Raw genomic sequence first — 18,115 nt, 5'->3', positions numbered from 1 at the left:
GAAGGATTTCTTAATTGGGAGAAAAATGAGAGTGGTACTTAGAGACAAAAATTCGAACTGGGAAGATGTGAAGAATGGCATCCCGCAAGGCTCTGTATGGGCTCCTTTAATGTTTGCCCTGTATATAAATGATATGGATGAGGGAGTAAATTGTTACATGAACTTCTTTGCTGACAATGCCAAATTACTCAAGAGAGTAAAAACGGAAGAAGACTGTAGATCGCTACAAGAAGACCTAGACAAAATATGGGAATGGAGTCAGAAATATGAGATGAACTTCAACATCAAGAAATGTAGGATAATGGAATTTGGAAAAGGCAAAAATAGAGTATCGGGTCAACATAAAATTGGAAACAAAGTCAAAAAAGTCAATTCAGAAAGGGACCTGGGAGTAATCATTTCAAGCGACCTGACTCCTGATAAACAGATGGTCATAACCCTGTCATAAACCTTTTCTAAATCCATATAGAAAGAAAGAAAAAAAAATCCTTACCCTTTCCTAAAGCTTTCACACATAAGTCTTACCACAAAAATCTGATCCACACAACCCCTACCTTTCCTAAAACCACATGTCCTCACAAATTACATCCCCCTGTTCCTCTTCTAATCCTCTCAACCAAAACACTCCCATAGGCCTTCCCAACTACATTCAACAAACTGATCCCTCTCAAACTACTACACTCACATTTGTCTCCCTTTCCCTTGTAAAACAGAACTATACATGCACTCCTCCAGTCCTATGGGACTCTACCCTCTCTCAGGCAAACATTAAACAACCATACCACCCAGTCCACCATCACTGTACCTCCCTTTTTTAGACACTCCACCTGACACCCATCTAACCCAAGTACCTTAACTCTCATCATTTTAATAACTGTTTTCATCTCATCTTTTCTTATTTTTCCCCCATTTTCCCCATCCATCACTGTCATCTTCTTACTGCCTCCCATTGCAAATACCATTCCCTCCCTATCCTCCTCCACATTTAACAACTCCCTAAAATACTCTGCACATTTTCCTCTTACTGCAGTCTCTTCCATTACCATTTTTCCATCTAGACCTTTTACCTTTTCATTTTTACTTGATTCACCTCCCCATCCTCTTAATTACCTTCCAAAATATCTTTTTATTACTTTAAAAATTTATGTCATATTTTTCCCCCATTTTACATCTGCTCTCTTCTTTGCCTCCTTTATCTTATGCTTTACTTCTCTTCTTTTTTCTCTGTACCTCTCATATACTTTTCTCATCCTATCTTGCAACCAGTCTGTGAATGCTCATATCTTCTCTTCTACAACCTTCTTCGCTTCATCATCCCACTTCATTACCTTTTCTTCTATTTTCTCCCATCCTTGTTCTACACACCATCTTTGCATACCTTGTGACTCCCTCCTTGAAACATCCCCATACTTCCTTCACTCCTAGTTCTACTCTATCCTTCACTTCCTCCCTTCTCTCAACTTCTTCTTGTATTCCTTCTCCTATTCCTTTAAGAAGTTTACTCTAAGCACCTCCCTACCTTCTGTCCCTTTCTCCTCTCCTCCACTCTCAACTTACCTTCCAACAAAAAATTATCTGATATTTCCCTACTCTCCCCTAAAAACAGAGGCTAGAGGCATACATACATATACCAAGGCTTTTTCCCCCTTACAAGGGAGGTAGCCTAAAAGGAAAAGGCATAAAATCATTCCCACCCATTCCATTCCTGAATACACTCCACACCCCTCCACCTTGTCCACTGCCCTGGGTCAGAAGCAGTGTCGCAAGACACAGCACATCCACAGCAAGGCCACTTCATTAAATCGGCAACCCCCCTCTGTCCCCCCCCCCATGCATAAAAGGAGAAGACGGGGAGAAAATCCCCTCGGGCTGCGTCAAATTTTGCTCACACATACTACCTCACCCATCCCCCCGCCCATTCCACCTCATGCATCACAACATCATCCATATACAACCATTCTCCAATAAAATACAGTAAATCCATAACAGGAGTTGACAGCCAAAGCTAGTTTATGTCCACCATTTCATTACATGGTTTTGCCCCCTCCTCATTCACTAGAGAAATATACAGAGCAGATGAAAAGACATTCCTCTTGTATCTTATGCATCCTTCACCCCATCCATCTTCCTTATTTTTGGTGTTGCCCTCAAGTTCCTTCCATTCACCTCTGCTTTCTATATATTTTTACTAGTTTTCCTCATTTAATTCTTTCATTTTTCCAAACCACCTCAACAATCTCGATCTACTCATCTGACAGCTCTTTTCCCATTGCTGTTCTCTGCCTTACCTCCATTGTCTCACTCTATCCACTCTTGTAACATTTATCATATTCTTCAAACACTTCATCTCAAACAATTTCAGACGCTTCCTTTCTGCCTTCCTTAAAATCATGGTTTGTTCCATATGATGCCACTGGTACAATCACTCCACCCTTTTCTTTGCACTCCTCCCCAAATACCTATTTCTTACAACACTTTTCATTCTATCTGAACATTCACTTGACCCCTTTATACTATAATTTACTTCCATATCCATTCCTCTGAAAAGTACCTTACATGACCCAAAATGCTTAAAATTCTCCAGTTTCACCCTTCACACTAACACCAAACTTGCTGCCCTTATAACTTTTACATATCTCATCACATTAATTTTGCCAACATTTACTTTTAACTTTCTTGTTTCATATCACACAACCCAGATGCTGCCCTACAAACACCTCAAACTGTTTAATCTCTCCATTCCCCAGCCTTACACATACCCTGCTAGCCATATAAAAAATGCTGACTGCCTTCAAAAGATTTACCCCTTATCCCACAACCCCTCTCAGTCCCACAACATACAAACATATTTACATGAATTGCTCTTATCTACTACTAAACTATTTGCTAGACATATCTATTTTTCTATTTGAAAATCAATGACAAAATTTATCAAAAGCACTCAAAACATTGTAACTTACAGGTAAAAAGCGCAAACAGACATTGCCAAAATAGATGGGAAGTGTTTGATATTGTGAACCCATACCACTCTGCTCTGCCAGAACACTCTCTGGGGAAAACTTCTCTGGATACTTGCGATGGAAGGCAATATGGCTCTCATGCCTGTGAAAAGAATATAGAATTTCTTTTTCTAATGAGAAAAGAAAAGGTGCATGAAAGTATTTAAGTAACAGAGAAACAAAAATTATGGCAATCAAATCCTACTGCTTACCAGTTAGTTTGTTTCCAGTGTTCAGGTGAATTGTCCTCCACAAAATCTTGGACCTGATTCCTGAACTCTGGGGGTTTCAAAAGAAGCAATTGGATGATGAAGAAGCACACCTGGGCTTCATTACCTTCATGAGTTCGCAGTGCCTGGAATGGAAATTAATGCTGCAGAAATCTTTACATTTCTCATAACCTATTCTTGAAATACCTATCATACTTTTCAAACACTTAGCCTCAAAATAATTCAGTCTATTACTTTCAGCATCTTTCATAAAAAATCTCAGTTCTGGGCACAACCACCCTGGAACAAAGAGGAGAAAGTGGAGATCTACTGGCCATTTACAGAATCATGAAAGGCATAGAAATCCTTGACAGAGAAGATTTATTAAAGTGGGACAAATGAAAAACAAGAAGACATGAAAGGAAACTTAAAAAGGATAGTTACAGAAGAGATCTGAAAATAAAATAGTTTCCCACATACAGTGGTGGATGTCTGGTACAAAATGGACAAAACAATAGTATGTGCAAAAATCATACAAGAATTTAAGAACAAACTAGATGCTGAAAGATACAAAGACAGGTCACTACAAGCATAGCTCCCTTGCCATAAAATACAACTAGGTAAATACAAGACCATCCTGAACCACTTCACTACGGGCCAAAATCTCGCGGGCAGCATTAGCTGCCAGACGTACGATGTTTCGTAATAATACTCGCATCATAAAAAATAGTCACTGCTTATATCGATCGTTCTCTCTTTCACCCGTGAATTTTGATAACCATAAAAATGTAATGAAGACAGTTTAGAGAGTATGTCCTGCAGGGGCGAGTCCTGCATGGGCTCCTAATCTCAGTGAGACACACCACAACACCCTTCAAATCATACAAAACAAAGCCCTAAAAACAATTACAGGCTGCACAAATACAACACCAACAGACCATTTACACCATGAAACAAAAGTCCTCAAAGTCAAGGACCACCTCGACATGAGAGGCACACAAACACTTGCCGCAGCCACCACAAACACATCACACCCGCTACACTATATAGCAGAACACCCACACACACCTAGAAACATTAAAACAACACCCAAAGACCTTTATTACGCACAAATACTCTCTTCTCTTCCTCCACAACCACCAAATACCAGCCTCCGGAAACATATTCATAATCATTTCACTCACCGCTCCATTAACACACTGAAAGACAACACACTGCTGCATGCCAGACCCCCTGATATCCACCCTTCTAAATCCTCTCTCCCACGAAAGGACAGAGTCCACTTGGCCAGACTGCGGTGCGGCCACCACCCAGCACTTCTAAGCTACCACAAGAGGCTGGATGACCGCATTGTGAACAGCTGCCCAGGATGTAACACTTCCCCCCATACCATACAACACATAATGGAAGACTGCATTATACACAATCATGCACGCAAACAACACAACATACACTCTATAAAGGATTTGTGGGAAAACCCAGTTTCGGCTGTAGCATTCCTTGGGGAGACGGGACTGCTTGGACAGACAGTCTAGGGAACGACAACAACAACAATAAATATAATGAAGACGCCGATATGGCAGCCTCACGTATCCACTTGCTCCTCATGCCGCCTACATAGGCGGCACCGTATGGAAGGGGTTAAACTATTCCTTGGGAAGAGAACGCATTATAAAAGCAAAACAGGAGAAAGATTTGGGAGTGTTGACAAAAGAAAACCTGTCACCTGAGAGACATTCAGGAGGTGCTAAGATAAGAGGGAGGGTGGAGGGGTGTGGAGTGTATTCAGGGGTGGAATGGGTGGGATTGATTTTGTGCCTTTTTCTTTTTGGCTACCCCCCTTGTAAGGGGGAAAAAGCCTTGGTATATGTATGTATGATGAGAGACATATCAGCAGGATTGTGGGAGAGACATACAGACTGCTGGAGAAGATCAAAGTGGTTTTCACTATATGGATGAACAAATAATGAAAAAAAATAATAAAAAATCTGATCTCTCCAAGACTGGAATAAGCATCAGTGGTATGGTCCCTACACAGAGTCAAATACAAGATCAAGAGAATATAAAGGATGGCAACCAAATTGGTCCCCCAACCTGGCAGAAAAAACATATGAAAAAAAGACTAAAAGCACTAGGTCTACCAACTTTGAAAGATCAAAGAGAAAGAAGTGATATGATTAAAGTATTCAAGTCACTAAAACATATTATACTGACAGAAGAGATCTCTTGACTAAGGATGGATGGGAGGGCTTTAAGAGGTTCATGGGAGCAAATTAAGAAAGACCACATGTCTAAAGTATGTGAAGAAATACAGTTTTTCATATAGATGAACAAATACTTGAAAGCGCTTAGGTGATATAGCCCAAGCTACGACAATACATGAATTAAAATCTAAATTAGATAATTGGAAATCAAGGACATAGATTAAGTTAGAACTGTACATGAACTTGAGAGTAGGAGATGGGGCCCAACAAATGTTGCTCCTTTCCTGTATACAGTTGAAGTAGGACATACAAGGAGCTCTGAAGTGCTAAGCAGCAGTTTGTTGATAGACGAATTTGAAAATGGTGCTAGTTGTGTTTAATAAAGCAGGGAGAAGTGTACTACGAGTGACCAAATGCAATAGTCTTTGTGTCTTTATTTATTTATTTTTTTTCTGGTTTCAATTACTCTGAGAATGGATGAAAATAATGGCGATTTAAGGAAAAAAGAACCAATGAAAAGATGCCTGGACGTAAGTAGGGTGGAATCACCACTGGGGGTGATCCCCAAAAGGACATGCCTGAATGACACCCCGAAGACGTACCAAAGGTTTGAAAAAAAATTATTTTCCGGTTTTGACAGAGAGGGTGGAATTATGAATAGAGGGATAGAAATAGAGAGCCCAGGTATAAAAATATAGTGAGAAATAGAGAGATCAATGATTTATTAGATGAAATAATTGAACTAAAATGTCAGCATATGGCAATGTATAGATAGCCCTCCTAAGAAAAAAAGTGCCTGAACAAGACCCCAAAGACATACCAAAGGTTTCATAGAAATATTTTCTCAGGATTTAACAGGGATAATAATATATATAGAGGGATAGATACGGAAAGAGAACCCTGATTTAAAAATATAATAAGAAATAGGGAAATCAATTAATTTTTTGATGAAATAATCAAACTTAAAAGTGAATGCAAAAGTATATAAAAAGAAGTAGCCTTATTAAGAAAGGCCAATGAAGAAAATAACAGGGAAATAGATGAGTTGAAAATGGAACTAAATAGGATAAAGGGAGAAAATAAAAGATTGAAAAATGAAGATATGAATAGGAATGAGGCATTAACCACTTCACTACGGGCCAAAATCTCGCAGGCAGCATTAGCTGCCAGACATACCATGTTTCATCATAATACTCACATCATGAAATATAGTCACCGCTTATATCGATCATTCTCTCTTTCACCCGTTAATTTTGATAACCATAGAAAATGAGATGAAAACAGTTTAGAGAGTATGTCATTATGCAGGGGCAACTACAATAAATATAATCAAGACGCTGATATGGCAGCCTCGCGTATCCACTTGCTCCTCATGCCGCCTACGTAGGTGGCACCGTATGCAAGGGGTTAAAGGAGATAAAGGATCAAATACAGGCAGTGATTGAGAAAGTGGAAGAACAAAGAAAATGACTTCCATGAAATAAACAGTGGAAGGTATAACATATCATACATAACTATAAAGTAATGTCGTAACACATTCGTAAAGATTCAACAAAAACCCACTGTGTTGGATAAGAAGAAATGAAATAAATGAATTCCATATATTTCGATCACGGACTGTGATCCTCTTCAGTGGAATACAGAAAGGTAGAGCAAAAGGCATGTCTTATATACAATAAAAATAAGGGACAAAGGGTAGGACTCAGGTAGCGTCTAGTGCTTTGCGGGGCAGGTCACCCGCCTTCACCAACGATGGTAACAATTTGTTGACTGCCCAGGTGGTAATGCAGTCAGGTGACCACTGCCCATATGATATATTAAAATCTTCTTCCACAGGAAGATATTAAAATTGTTTTTAGTTATCCCAATAATTTGTTTAAGAAAATAGTCAATGTACATCAAAGACCTAGAGAAGAAATACATCAAGGTGTGTATAAACTCCCTTGCTCTGATTGTAACAATGTATATTGGGGACAAACAGGTAGAGATTTATATACTAGGATGCAAGAACATAAAAATTCAATTAAATACGCACAACATAATTCCGCTGTCTTCCAACATGTAGACAAGGAAGGCCATCATATGGATTGGAATGAGGCAAAGATTATCTTTAATTCAAAATGCAGTTTTAAAAGAAAAATAATAGAATCATCCTTGATTAACAAATTTCCAAATTTTAATATATCATATGGGCAGTGGTCACCTGACTGCATTACCACCTGGGCAGTCAACAAATTGTTACCATCGTTGGTGAAGGCGGGTGACCTGCCCCGCAAAGCACTAGACGCTACCCGAGTCCTACCCTTTGTCCCTTATTTTTATTGTATATAAGACATGCCTTTTGCTCTACCTTTCTGTATTCCACTGAAGAGGATCACAGTCTGTGATCGAAATATATGGAATTCATTTATTTCATTTCTTCTTATCCAACACAGTGGGTTTTTGTTGAATATCATACATATACCAAAGGCTTTTTCCCCCTTACACGGGAGGTAGCCAACAAGAAAAAGGCATAGAAACCACTCCCACCCATTCCATTCCCTACATATTCCACTCCCCTCCACCCTCCTCCCTCCCTCTTATCTTGGCACTTCCTGGATGATGGGTCATCCCTGCATCCTCTCCAATGCCCTGAGTCAGAAGCAGTCTCGCAAGATATAGTACATCCATAGCAAGGCTGCTTCATACTTCCTCAGCCCCCATCCACCATCCACTCCCCTTCATGCATCACAGCATCATCCATACACAACCTTTCTCCATTCACCCCTATCTTCTGTCCTCTCCTGTCCTTCCTCAACACACATTCCTCTCTTTTGTAATGCCCCTTTCACCCCATCCATCCATCTCATCCTAGGATGCCCCCTCATATTCACTCCTTCCACATCTGCCTTCCACACTGCTTTTACTAATCTTTCTTCACTCATTCTTTCCATGTGTCCAAACCATCCTAATATTCTTTCATCAACCCTATCCTCCAGCTCCCTTTCTACCCCTGTTCTCCTCCTCACCTCCTCATTTCTCACTCTATCTAGCCTTGTAACCCCTATCATACTTCTCAGACATTTCATTTCAAACACATTCAAACTCCTTCTCTCTTCCTCTCTTATGTTCCATGTTTCCGCCCAGTACAGTGCTGTTGGCACAATCACTCCTTCACATAGCCTCCTCTTAGCATCCATTCCCAAATTTCTATTTCTCATTACACTTTTTAATCCACCAAGGCATTTACTCGCTTCTCTCAATCTACATTCTACCTCCACCCCCATTCCTCCTTTTCCTCCCACATTTGCACCCAGGTATCTAAAACTATCCACTTCTTCCAGTCTCTCACCCTTAAAGCTCACTTCCAGTCTGCTGTCACTCTCTCCCCTTGTACATCTCATCACCTTACTTTTGCCCACATTTATCTTCAGCTTCCTTCTTTCATACACCTTCTCAAACTCTGTCACTAACTTCCTCAATCCCTCCTCTGATCCTGCTACAAGCACAGTGTTGTCAGCAAACAACAACTGGCTTATTTCCCACTTGTCTCCATTTTCTTTAACCATCTCCAACCCCTGACCCACTAACCTTGCATTCACCTCTCGCACCACCCCATCCATGTATAGATTGAACAGCCAGGGCAACATAACACATTCCTGACGAAGTCCCACCTTTACCTCAAACCATTCACTCTCTCCATTTCTAATTCTAACACAAGCTCTACTACTCTCATAAAAACTCTTGACTGCTCTTAACAGCTTTCCTCCTATCTCACATATCTGCAGTACCTCCCACAGTGCCTTCCTGTCTAACCTGTCGTAAGCCTTTTCCAGATCCATAAAAGCCAAAAAAACATCCTTACCTTTTCCTATAGCTTTCCCACATATTTGTCTTACCACAAAAATCTGATCTACAGAACCCCTACCTGTCCTAAACCCACACTGTTCCTCACCAATTACTTCCTCTCTTCCTCTCCTAATCCTCTCAACCAAGACCCTCCCATATGCCTTCCCAACTACACTCAACAAGCTGATCCCTCTGAAACTACTACACTCACACTTGTCCCCCTTTCCCTTGTAAAGCGGAACTACACAGGCACTCTACCGTCTCTTAAACAAACATTAAATAACCTCACCAGCCAGTCCACCATCACTGTACCTCCTTTCTTCAGACATTCTGCATGGCATCCATCCAACCCAGGTGCCTTACCTGCTCTCATCATCTTAACCCCTTCACTCCGGGCCAAAATCTCGCAGGCAGCATTAGCTGCCAGACATGCGATGTTGCGTCATAATACTTGCATTATAAAAAATAAAGTCACCACTGTATTGCTCGTTCTCTCTTTCACCCGTGAATTTTGATAACAATAGAAAATATGATGAAGCCAGTTTACAGAGTATGGGGGTCACGCAGGTACAACTACAATAAATATCATCAAGATGCCGACATCTGCATCCTCGTGTACCCAGTTGCGCCTCATGACGCCTACGTAGGCGTCATCGTATCGAAGGGGTTAACAGCTCCTTTCACTTCATCTTTCCCTATTTCTCCTCCATTTTCCTCACTCATCACTCTCATTTTACCTCCACTCTATCCTTCACAAGAGGAAGCTGAAGGAGGAGTGGGAGGGAGTGAAGGATAGAGTGGAGGTAGGTGTGGAGGAGGAATGGGGATGGTTCAAGGAGGGAGTCACAAAGTGTGCAAGGATGGTGTGTGGAACAAGAAGGTCAGGAGGAAATAGAAGGAAGGGTAGAGAATGGTGGGATGAGGACATGAAGAAGGTTGTAGAAGAGAAGAAGCGAGCTTTCACAGATTGGTTACAAAGTAGGACGAGGAAGTCATATGAGACGTACAGGGAAAAGAAAAGAGAAGTAAAGAAAAAGGTAAAGGAGGCAAAGAGTAAAAGGAGGCAGATGTAAAATGGGGTAAGAGTATGACAGAAAATTTTGAAAGTAATAAAAAGATGTTTTGGAAAGAAATTAAGAGAGGAAGAGGAGGCCAATCAAGTAGAGAAGAAAAGGTAAAAGGTGCAGATGGAGAGATGATAATGGAAGAGAAGACAGTAAGGGGAAGATGGGCAGAATATTTTAGGGAGCTGCTTAACCACTTCACTACGGGTCTTAAATCTCGCGGGCAGCAGCCAATGCCAGCCGTACGACGTGTCGTAATAATACTCGCATCATAAAATATAGTCACGGCTTATATCGATCGTTCTCTCTTTCACCCGTGAATTTTGAAAACCACAGAGAATGGGATTAAGAGCAGATTAGGGAGAATGTAAAAACACAGGGGCAACTACAATAAATATAATCAAGACGCCGATATGGCAGCATTGCGAATCCACTTGCTCCTCATGACGCCTACGTGTGCGGCACCGTATGGAAGGGGTTAATGTGAAGGAGGATGGGGAGGGAAAGATAGCTGCAGTGGGAAATGCTAAGAAAATGAGTGATGAGTGAGGAAAATGGAGGAAAAATAAGGAAGGATGAAGTGAAGGCAGCAGTTAAGATGATGAAAGCAGGTAAAGCACCTGGTCTGGATGGATGCCATGTAGAATGTCTTAAAAAAGGAGGTATAGTGATGGTGGACTGGTTGGTGAGGTTATTTAATGTTTGCTGGAGAGAGGGTAGAGTGCCAGAGGACTGGAGGAGTGCGTGTATAGTTCCACTTTACAAGGGAAAGGGGGACACGTGTGAATGTAGTAGTTTCAGAGGGATTAGCTTGTTAAGTGTAGTTGGGAAGGCTTATGGGAGGATCTTGATTGAGGATTAGGAGAGGAACAGAGGGAGTAATTGGTGAGGAACAGTGTGGGTTTAGGACAGGTAGAGGTTGTGTAGATCAGATTTTTGTGGTGAGACAGATATGTGAGAAAGCTATAGGTAAGGGGAAGGATGTTTTCTGGGCCTTTATGGATCTGGAAAAGGCTTACGATAGGGTGGACAGAAAGGCACTGTAGGAGGTTATGCGGATATACGGGATAGGAGGAAAGCTTCTGGGAGCTGTCAAGAGTTTTTATGAGAGTAGTAGAGCTTATGTCAGGATTAGAAATGGAGAGAGTGAGTGGTTTGAGGTGAAGGTGGGACTTCGTCAGGGATGCGTTATGTCACCCTGGCTGTTCAACTTATACATGGATGGGGTGGTGCGAGAGGTGAATGCAAGGGTAGTGGGTCAGGGATTGGAGACGGTTAAGGAAAATGGAGAAAAGTGGGAGGTGAGCCAGCTGTTGTTTGCGGACGACACTGCGCTTGTGGCAGGATCGGAGGAGGGATTGAGGAAGCTGGTGACAGAGTTTGGGAGAGTGTGTGATAGAAGAAAGCTGAAGATAAATGTGGGTAAAAGTAAGGTGATGAGATGTACAAGGGGTGAAAGTGGCAATAATCTGGAAGTGAGCATTAAGGGAGAGCAACTGGAGGAAGTGGATAGTTTTAGATATTTGGGTGCAAATGTGGCAGGAAAGGGTGGAGTGAAGGTGGAGGTAGGATGTAGGATGTAGATTGAGAGAAGCGAGTAAATGCCTTGGTGGTTTAAAAAGTGTAATGAGGAATAGGAATCTGGGAATGGATGCTAAGAGGAGACTGTATGAAGGAGTGATTGTGCCAACAGCACTGTATGGAGCAGAAACATGGAACATGAGAGAGGAAGAGAGAAGGAACTTGAATGTGTTTGAGATGAAGTGTCTGAGAAGTATGATGGGGGTTACTAGGCTAGATAGAGTGAGAAATGAGGAAGTGAGGAGGAGAACAGGGGTGGAAAGGGAGCTGGGAGATAGGGTGGATGAAAGAGTATTAGGATGGTTTGGACACATGGAAAGAATGAGTGAAGAAAGACTAGTAAAGGAGGTATGGAAGGCAGATGTGAAGGGAGTGAACATGAGGGGACGTCCTAGGATGAGATGGATGGATGGGGTGAAGGGGGCTTTGGGGAAGAGGGGAATGTCGGTTGAGGAACAACGGGAGAGGACGGAAGACAGGGGTGAATGGAGAATGGTTGTATAAGGAAAATGTTGTGATGCATGAGGTGGATTGGACGGGGGAATGGGGGTGAGGTAGTGTGTGTGAGCAAAAAATTTTGACGCAGCCCGAAGGGATTTCTCCCCGTCCTCTCCTTTATATGGGGGGACGGAGAGGGGGGGTCGCCGATTTAATGAAGCAGCCTTGCTGTGGATGTGCTGTGTCCTGCGACACTGCTTCTGACCCAGGGCAGTGGACAGGGTGCAGGGATGACCCGTCATCTAGGAGGTGCTAAGATGGGAGGGAGGGTGGAGGGGTGTGGAGTGTTTTCGGGGATGAAATGGGTGGGAATGTTTTTGTGCCTTGTCCTTTTTGGCTACCCCCCTAGTAAGGGGGAAAAAAGCCTTGGTATATGATGATGATGATGTATATGATATGATCACTCTCATTTTCTTAGCACTTCCCACTGCAACTACCTTTCCCTCCCTGTCCTACTCCACATTTAGCAACTCCCTAAAATAATCTGCCCACCTTCCTCTCACTGCTTTCTCTTCCATTATCATCTCTCCATCTGCACCTTTTACCTTTTCTTCTCTACTTGATTTGCCTCCTCTTCCTCTTTCAATTTCTTTCCAAAACATCTTTTTATTACTTTCAAAATTTTCTGTCATACTCTTACCCCATTTCACATCTGCTCTCCTCTTTGCCTCCTTTATCTTATGCTTAACTTCCCTTCTCTTTACTTTGTACCTCTCATACAATTCCCTCATCCTAATTTGTAGCCAATCTATGAATGCCTGCTTCTTCTCTTCTACATCCTTCTTTGCTTCCTCATCCCACCACTCGCTACCCTTCCTTCTATTTCCTCCCACCCTCCCTGTTCCACACACCATCTTTGCACACCTTATGACTCCCTCCTTGAACCATCCCCATTCCTCCTCCACTCCTAGCTCTACTCTATCCTTCACTCCCTCCCACTCCTCTCTCAACTTCTTCTTATACTCATTCTCCTTTTCTTTCTCATTTAAGCAGTTCACTCTAAGTACCTCCCTACCTTCTGCCCATTTCCTCTCCACCTATTCTCCACTCTCAATTTACCTTCCACCAGGAAATGATCTGATATTCCCCCCCTCTCTCCCCTTAGAACATGTACATCCTTAACTCTTCCTATCATACTCCTGGTCACCACTATATAGTCCATTAATGCTCTATCTGCCACCCTTCCATTCACCACCCTCTCCCATGTGTACTTATGCTTGACTTTCTTCCTAAACACTGTATTTGCTATCATCAACTCTCTTTCAAGACACATCTCCACCATCAATTCTTCACTACGATTTTTACCTGGAACTCCATACTTCCCAATCACTCCGTCTATTGGTTCATTTCCTACCCTAGCATTGAGGTCTCCCAATACAACTATATTGACATTTCACCCTAATCCCTCTATGCACTCATTTATATCTACCCAAAAGGCCTCCCTTTCCTCTATGCTCTTCTCACTACCAGGCCCATATGTATTTACAAAACCCCACATCTCCCTTCCCAGCTTCACCTTCATTCACATCAACCTTGATGAAACCTCCTTCCACACGCTTACTTATCTATTCACTCCTGAGTCCTCCCAGCTAGACTCCCAAACTCACACTTGCCCTTCCCTTTCATTTTTGTTTCACTCAAAGCCAGCACATCCATCTTTCTTCTCACAAACATACTGCCTATCTCTTCCCTTTTACTCTCATCTGTACCACATGCATCCACATTAAAAGACCCAAACTTTAGGGTACTGGTTGGAAAACTCCCAGACCCTCTTATGCCTTTACTTTTTTAGGAATGTCCCATTTGGAGCTACAGGTAGCAAGACTCCTAATCCCATCCCCTGTCCCATTTTTTGTCGCCTCTTATGACTCAAGTGGAAAGACTTGTTGGTAGTATTCTCTTCCCCCACCACAGGATAGGCAAAAAAAGGAAATGAATATTCAGAGAAATGGTACAGGACAGTAACAAGGGGTTGGGGCACCCCATATAGAACCTAAAGTATCAACTGCATGCTACTCTGCCATTGCTCAAGTGCAGCAATAAATTTCTCTGCGAGTTCAATGGTTTCATCCAGGGAAATCTTATCTCCAGCTTGTACAAAGCCATCATCTACTTCTTCATCACTGCTTTCATTTCCTAAATCAGTTGTTGTTACCATCCTAACAATTTCTTCATTTGACAGCTTGTGAGTGAGTAGAGCATCAGCGTCTACCTTCATCCATTCATTAAAGTTTTCCTCATTTACACTACTTGCAACCTCACTGTTGAATTCTCTTGCATAATTCAAAATGTCTACCACAGTGTCCCCACATCGGTAGCCTCAAAGGCCTCAAAGTCAATGAACGACAGCACCAACTGGTGGCAGGAATGTTAACTGTAAACATATAATAATAATAATAATAATAATAATAATAATAATAATAATAATAAAAGGTTTATTTCTATTACAGTGGTACACTGACAATAATACATTGGAAAAGTTGATTAAAGATATAAAACTTGGAATATATACATGGAGCAATTTTACAATGAGTTAATTATGTGCACAATAGATGGGATAGCACTGTTTTTGTAGCGGTCTGTCCTTGGCGCTTTGATTGGTATGAGTCTATTTATGTGTCTAGTGGCGTGGCGAGCTGGTGGAGCATCAGGAGGGAGGAGGTGACGGTGTCTAGGGTGGGAAAGCAGGCTTTCCCCAAATTTCCTTAGTGCCTCCCCGTGCCGCTGGGACACCCTAGATAGAGTAAGGGTGGTAAGAGCATGGTCGTAGCTGCTGTACTCCACGCCCAGGATGATCCTGCACGCTCTCTTTTGTACCCTCTCCAGCTTTTGTCTCTGTGTGAGGGTGAGTGAGCTGCACCAGGCTGGTGAGGCGTACATGAGGGTGGGGAGTATGAAAGTTTTGTAGACCTCCTGTAGCTCAGATGTAGGTGTTCCTAGTGATTTTAACCTACTCAGCATATACAGTTTGTAAGACACTGTCCTGACTATATTGGTGATATGTTGGTTCCAATTTAATTGAGCATCGAGTGTGATGCCCAAGATCTTGGTGGATTGCACCAATTGGAGGGGGTGGGGGCCCAATGAAAGTTGTGGAGGAGGTACTGCTTGGGTGGAGGTACAAAAGTGCATCACTACGGTCTTGTTGGTGTTGATTGTGACGTTGTTGTTTTCCGTCCACATCATGAGCTTGTTCAGGGTGTTTTGTAGTGGTGTGTAATCAGGCCGCCTGGTGTTGATGGGGATGCCTACGGTGCTGTCATCCACGTACTTCCATCTGTGAGGAGTGTCCATGAGGGCGTCGTTGATAAGGATGAGGAAGCATAGGGGACCCATTTTGGTACCCTGGGGGACCCCACAAGTTAAAGGGAGGAGGGGGGAAGTTGACCCTTGGTACCTGACCGCCTGCCGTCGTCCGGTGAGGAAATCTGCCAGCCATGCTATTAGGTGGGGCTGGATCCCCAGTTGGATGGCTTTGGAGAGAACAACATTGTGGTCAACAAGGTCAAAGGCCTTCCTGAAGTCTACAAAGGTAACAGCTAGGGATGTGTTACGCTTGTCTAGGTTGCTGTGAAGGAAGTTGAGTAGGTCAATGAGACAGTGAGTGGTAGAGGAGGATTTCATGTTGCCAAATTGTTGGGCATCTATTGAGTGTTTTATGTTGCTGTAAACGGAGTTAAAAACCAAGTCTTCACATATAAGGCTTGGGATAGGGGTGATGGCGATGGGCCTAAGGTCACTTAGTGATTGTGGGCTGAGGGTTTTGGGGATGGGAGTAACATATGATATTTTCCAGTCGCTGGGGCAGGTGTTTTGGCTTAAAGAGGCATTAATTATGGAGGAGAGTGGGAGGGCAAGTTCAGGGGCAAATTCCTTGTAGATTTTAATAGGAAGGTCAGAGGGGGTTGTGGATCTATTTTGTTTGAGTTTACCCAGCTTAGTAGCTACGTCGGAAACTTGAACTTGAATGGGGGGTGAGGGGGAAGGGAGGTAAGCAGGTAGGCGGGAAGGGTCGAGAGGGGGTAATGTCTGACAGATAGAGGCGAAGTGGGAGTTGATCTCCTGGGCTGCTAGGTCAGGTGACAGGTGCGAGATGCAGGCCACAGAGAGCCCTGATCTTGCTGAACCACTGAGTGTTATTGCGTTGCTGTTTGAGGTGTTGCAATTTGCTTGGTTAGTAAGAGGATTTGGCGGTAATGATCTCTCTGATGACCTTATTCCTCAGGAACCTGAACTGGGCTCGGTCGGTGTAAAATGCCTTGTTGCGTTGTTTGATGAGACGTTTGATATGTGGTGTCAATGATGGTACAGTCTGACATTTTTCGGTAAGGTAGGATGAATAAATGTTAAGCTACTGATTTTTCCAATTTTTTAAGGATTTTTTACGGATTTTGCGGGATAGTGTACGGATCATTGATTTAGTGGTGATTTTTTACAGATCTCTAAACGGATTTTGTGGGATAGTGTACGGATTATTGATTTAGCAGTGATTTTTTACGGATATTTATACACATATTGCGGATTTATATGGATGATTGATTTAATGATAATTTTTTATGGAATTTCCGGGATTTCGGAATATCCAAGCCCGAATAATCAGGACTCGACCTGTATAGAAAGCAAGTACTGAGGGAAATTGTGAACCATTACAGATAGACCTTGACAAAATATGGAAATGGAGTAAAAAAGTGGAAAGTAAACTTTAATATCATGAAGTGTAGTATAATGGAGTTTGGAAAAAGTAAAAATAGAATATTGAGAAATTATAAAAGTGGTGAAGAAGTAAAAAAAAATTAACTTGGAAAGACACACCTTGGAGTAAGAATCAGCAAACCCATGACACCGGACAAACATATCAATAAAATAGTCAGAGAAACCTTCAAAACTATTAAAGTCAATGAAAGTGGCATTTGACTATTTGGATGAGGAAATAATTAAAAAAATATTAGTTACACTAATAAGACCAAAACTGGAGTACACAGCAACACTATGGACACCCAGTACTAAAAAGAATATAAGTATCGTTTGAACTACGGAGAGCGCGCTAAACTAAGAAATTCACTCTTTTTTTTTTTTACAGTCAGTTCAAACATAAAATAAAAAAACGTAAAACGAATGAACGTAAGTAGAGGAGCGTCTGTATATATATATACATACATATACCAAGGTTTTTTTCCCCCTTCCCAGGGGGGTAGCCAAAAAGGACAAGGCATAAAAACATTCCTACCCATTTCATCCCCGAAAACACTCCACACCCCTCCACCCTCCCTCCCATCTTAGCACCTCCTAGATGACGGGTCATCCCTGCACCCTGTCCACTGCCCTGGGTCAGAAACAGTGTCGCAGGACACAGCACATCCACAGCAAGGCCGCTTCAATAAATCGGTGACCCCCCCCTCCCCGTCCCCCCATATAAAGGAGAGGACGGGGAGAAATCCCTTCGGGCTGCGTCAAAAATTTTTGCTCACACACACTACCTCACCCCCATTCCCCCGTCCAATCCACCTCCTGCATCACAACATTTTCCATATACAACCATTCTCCATTCACCCCTGTCTTCCGTCCTCTCCCGTCCTTCCTCAACAGACATTCCCCTCTTCCCCAAAGCCCCCTTCACCCCATCCATCCATCTCATCCTAGGACGTCCCCTCATGTTCACTCCCTTCACATCTGCCTTCCATACCTCCTTTACTAGTCTTTCTTCACTCATTCTTTCCATGTGTCCAAACCAT

The 18,115-nt window shown here is 42.4% G+C and overlaps 1 protein-coding gene across 1 annotated transcript in view; it reads right to left on the bottom strand.

Annotated features, from left to right (window-relative positions):
* The window catches only part of MED23 (mediator complex subunit 23), a 365,264-nt gene that overhangs the window by 83,343 nt on the left and 263,806 nt on the right, over nucleotides 1–18,115 (bottom strand). Inside the window, exons 19-20 of the mRNA XM_076210243.1 lie at nucleotides 3,212–3,354; nucleotides 2,961–3,102 (exon numbers count right to left, since the gene is read on the bottom strand). Of these exons, the coding sequence (XP_076066358.1) occupies nucleotides 2,961–3,102; nucleotides 3,212–3,354 (285 nt within the window). The remainder of the gene's footprint in view (nucleotides 1–2,960; nucleotides 3,103–3,211; nucleotides 3,355–18,115) is intronic.

Source organism: Oratosquilla oratoria, chromosome 27, assembly GCF_046742065.1.
Source record: "Oratosquilla oratoria isolate Oo_2021 chromosome 27, ASM4674206v1, whole genome shotgun sequence".
In the NCBI taxonomy this organism is placed as follows: Eukaryota; Metazoa; Arthropoda; class Malacostraca; order Stomatopoda; family Squillidae; genus Oratosquilla; species Oratosquilla oratoria.
The sequence above is the reverse complement of the archived record's forward strand: the minus strand, read 5'-3'. Positions and strand labels throughout refer to the sequence as shown.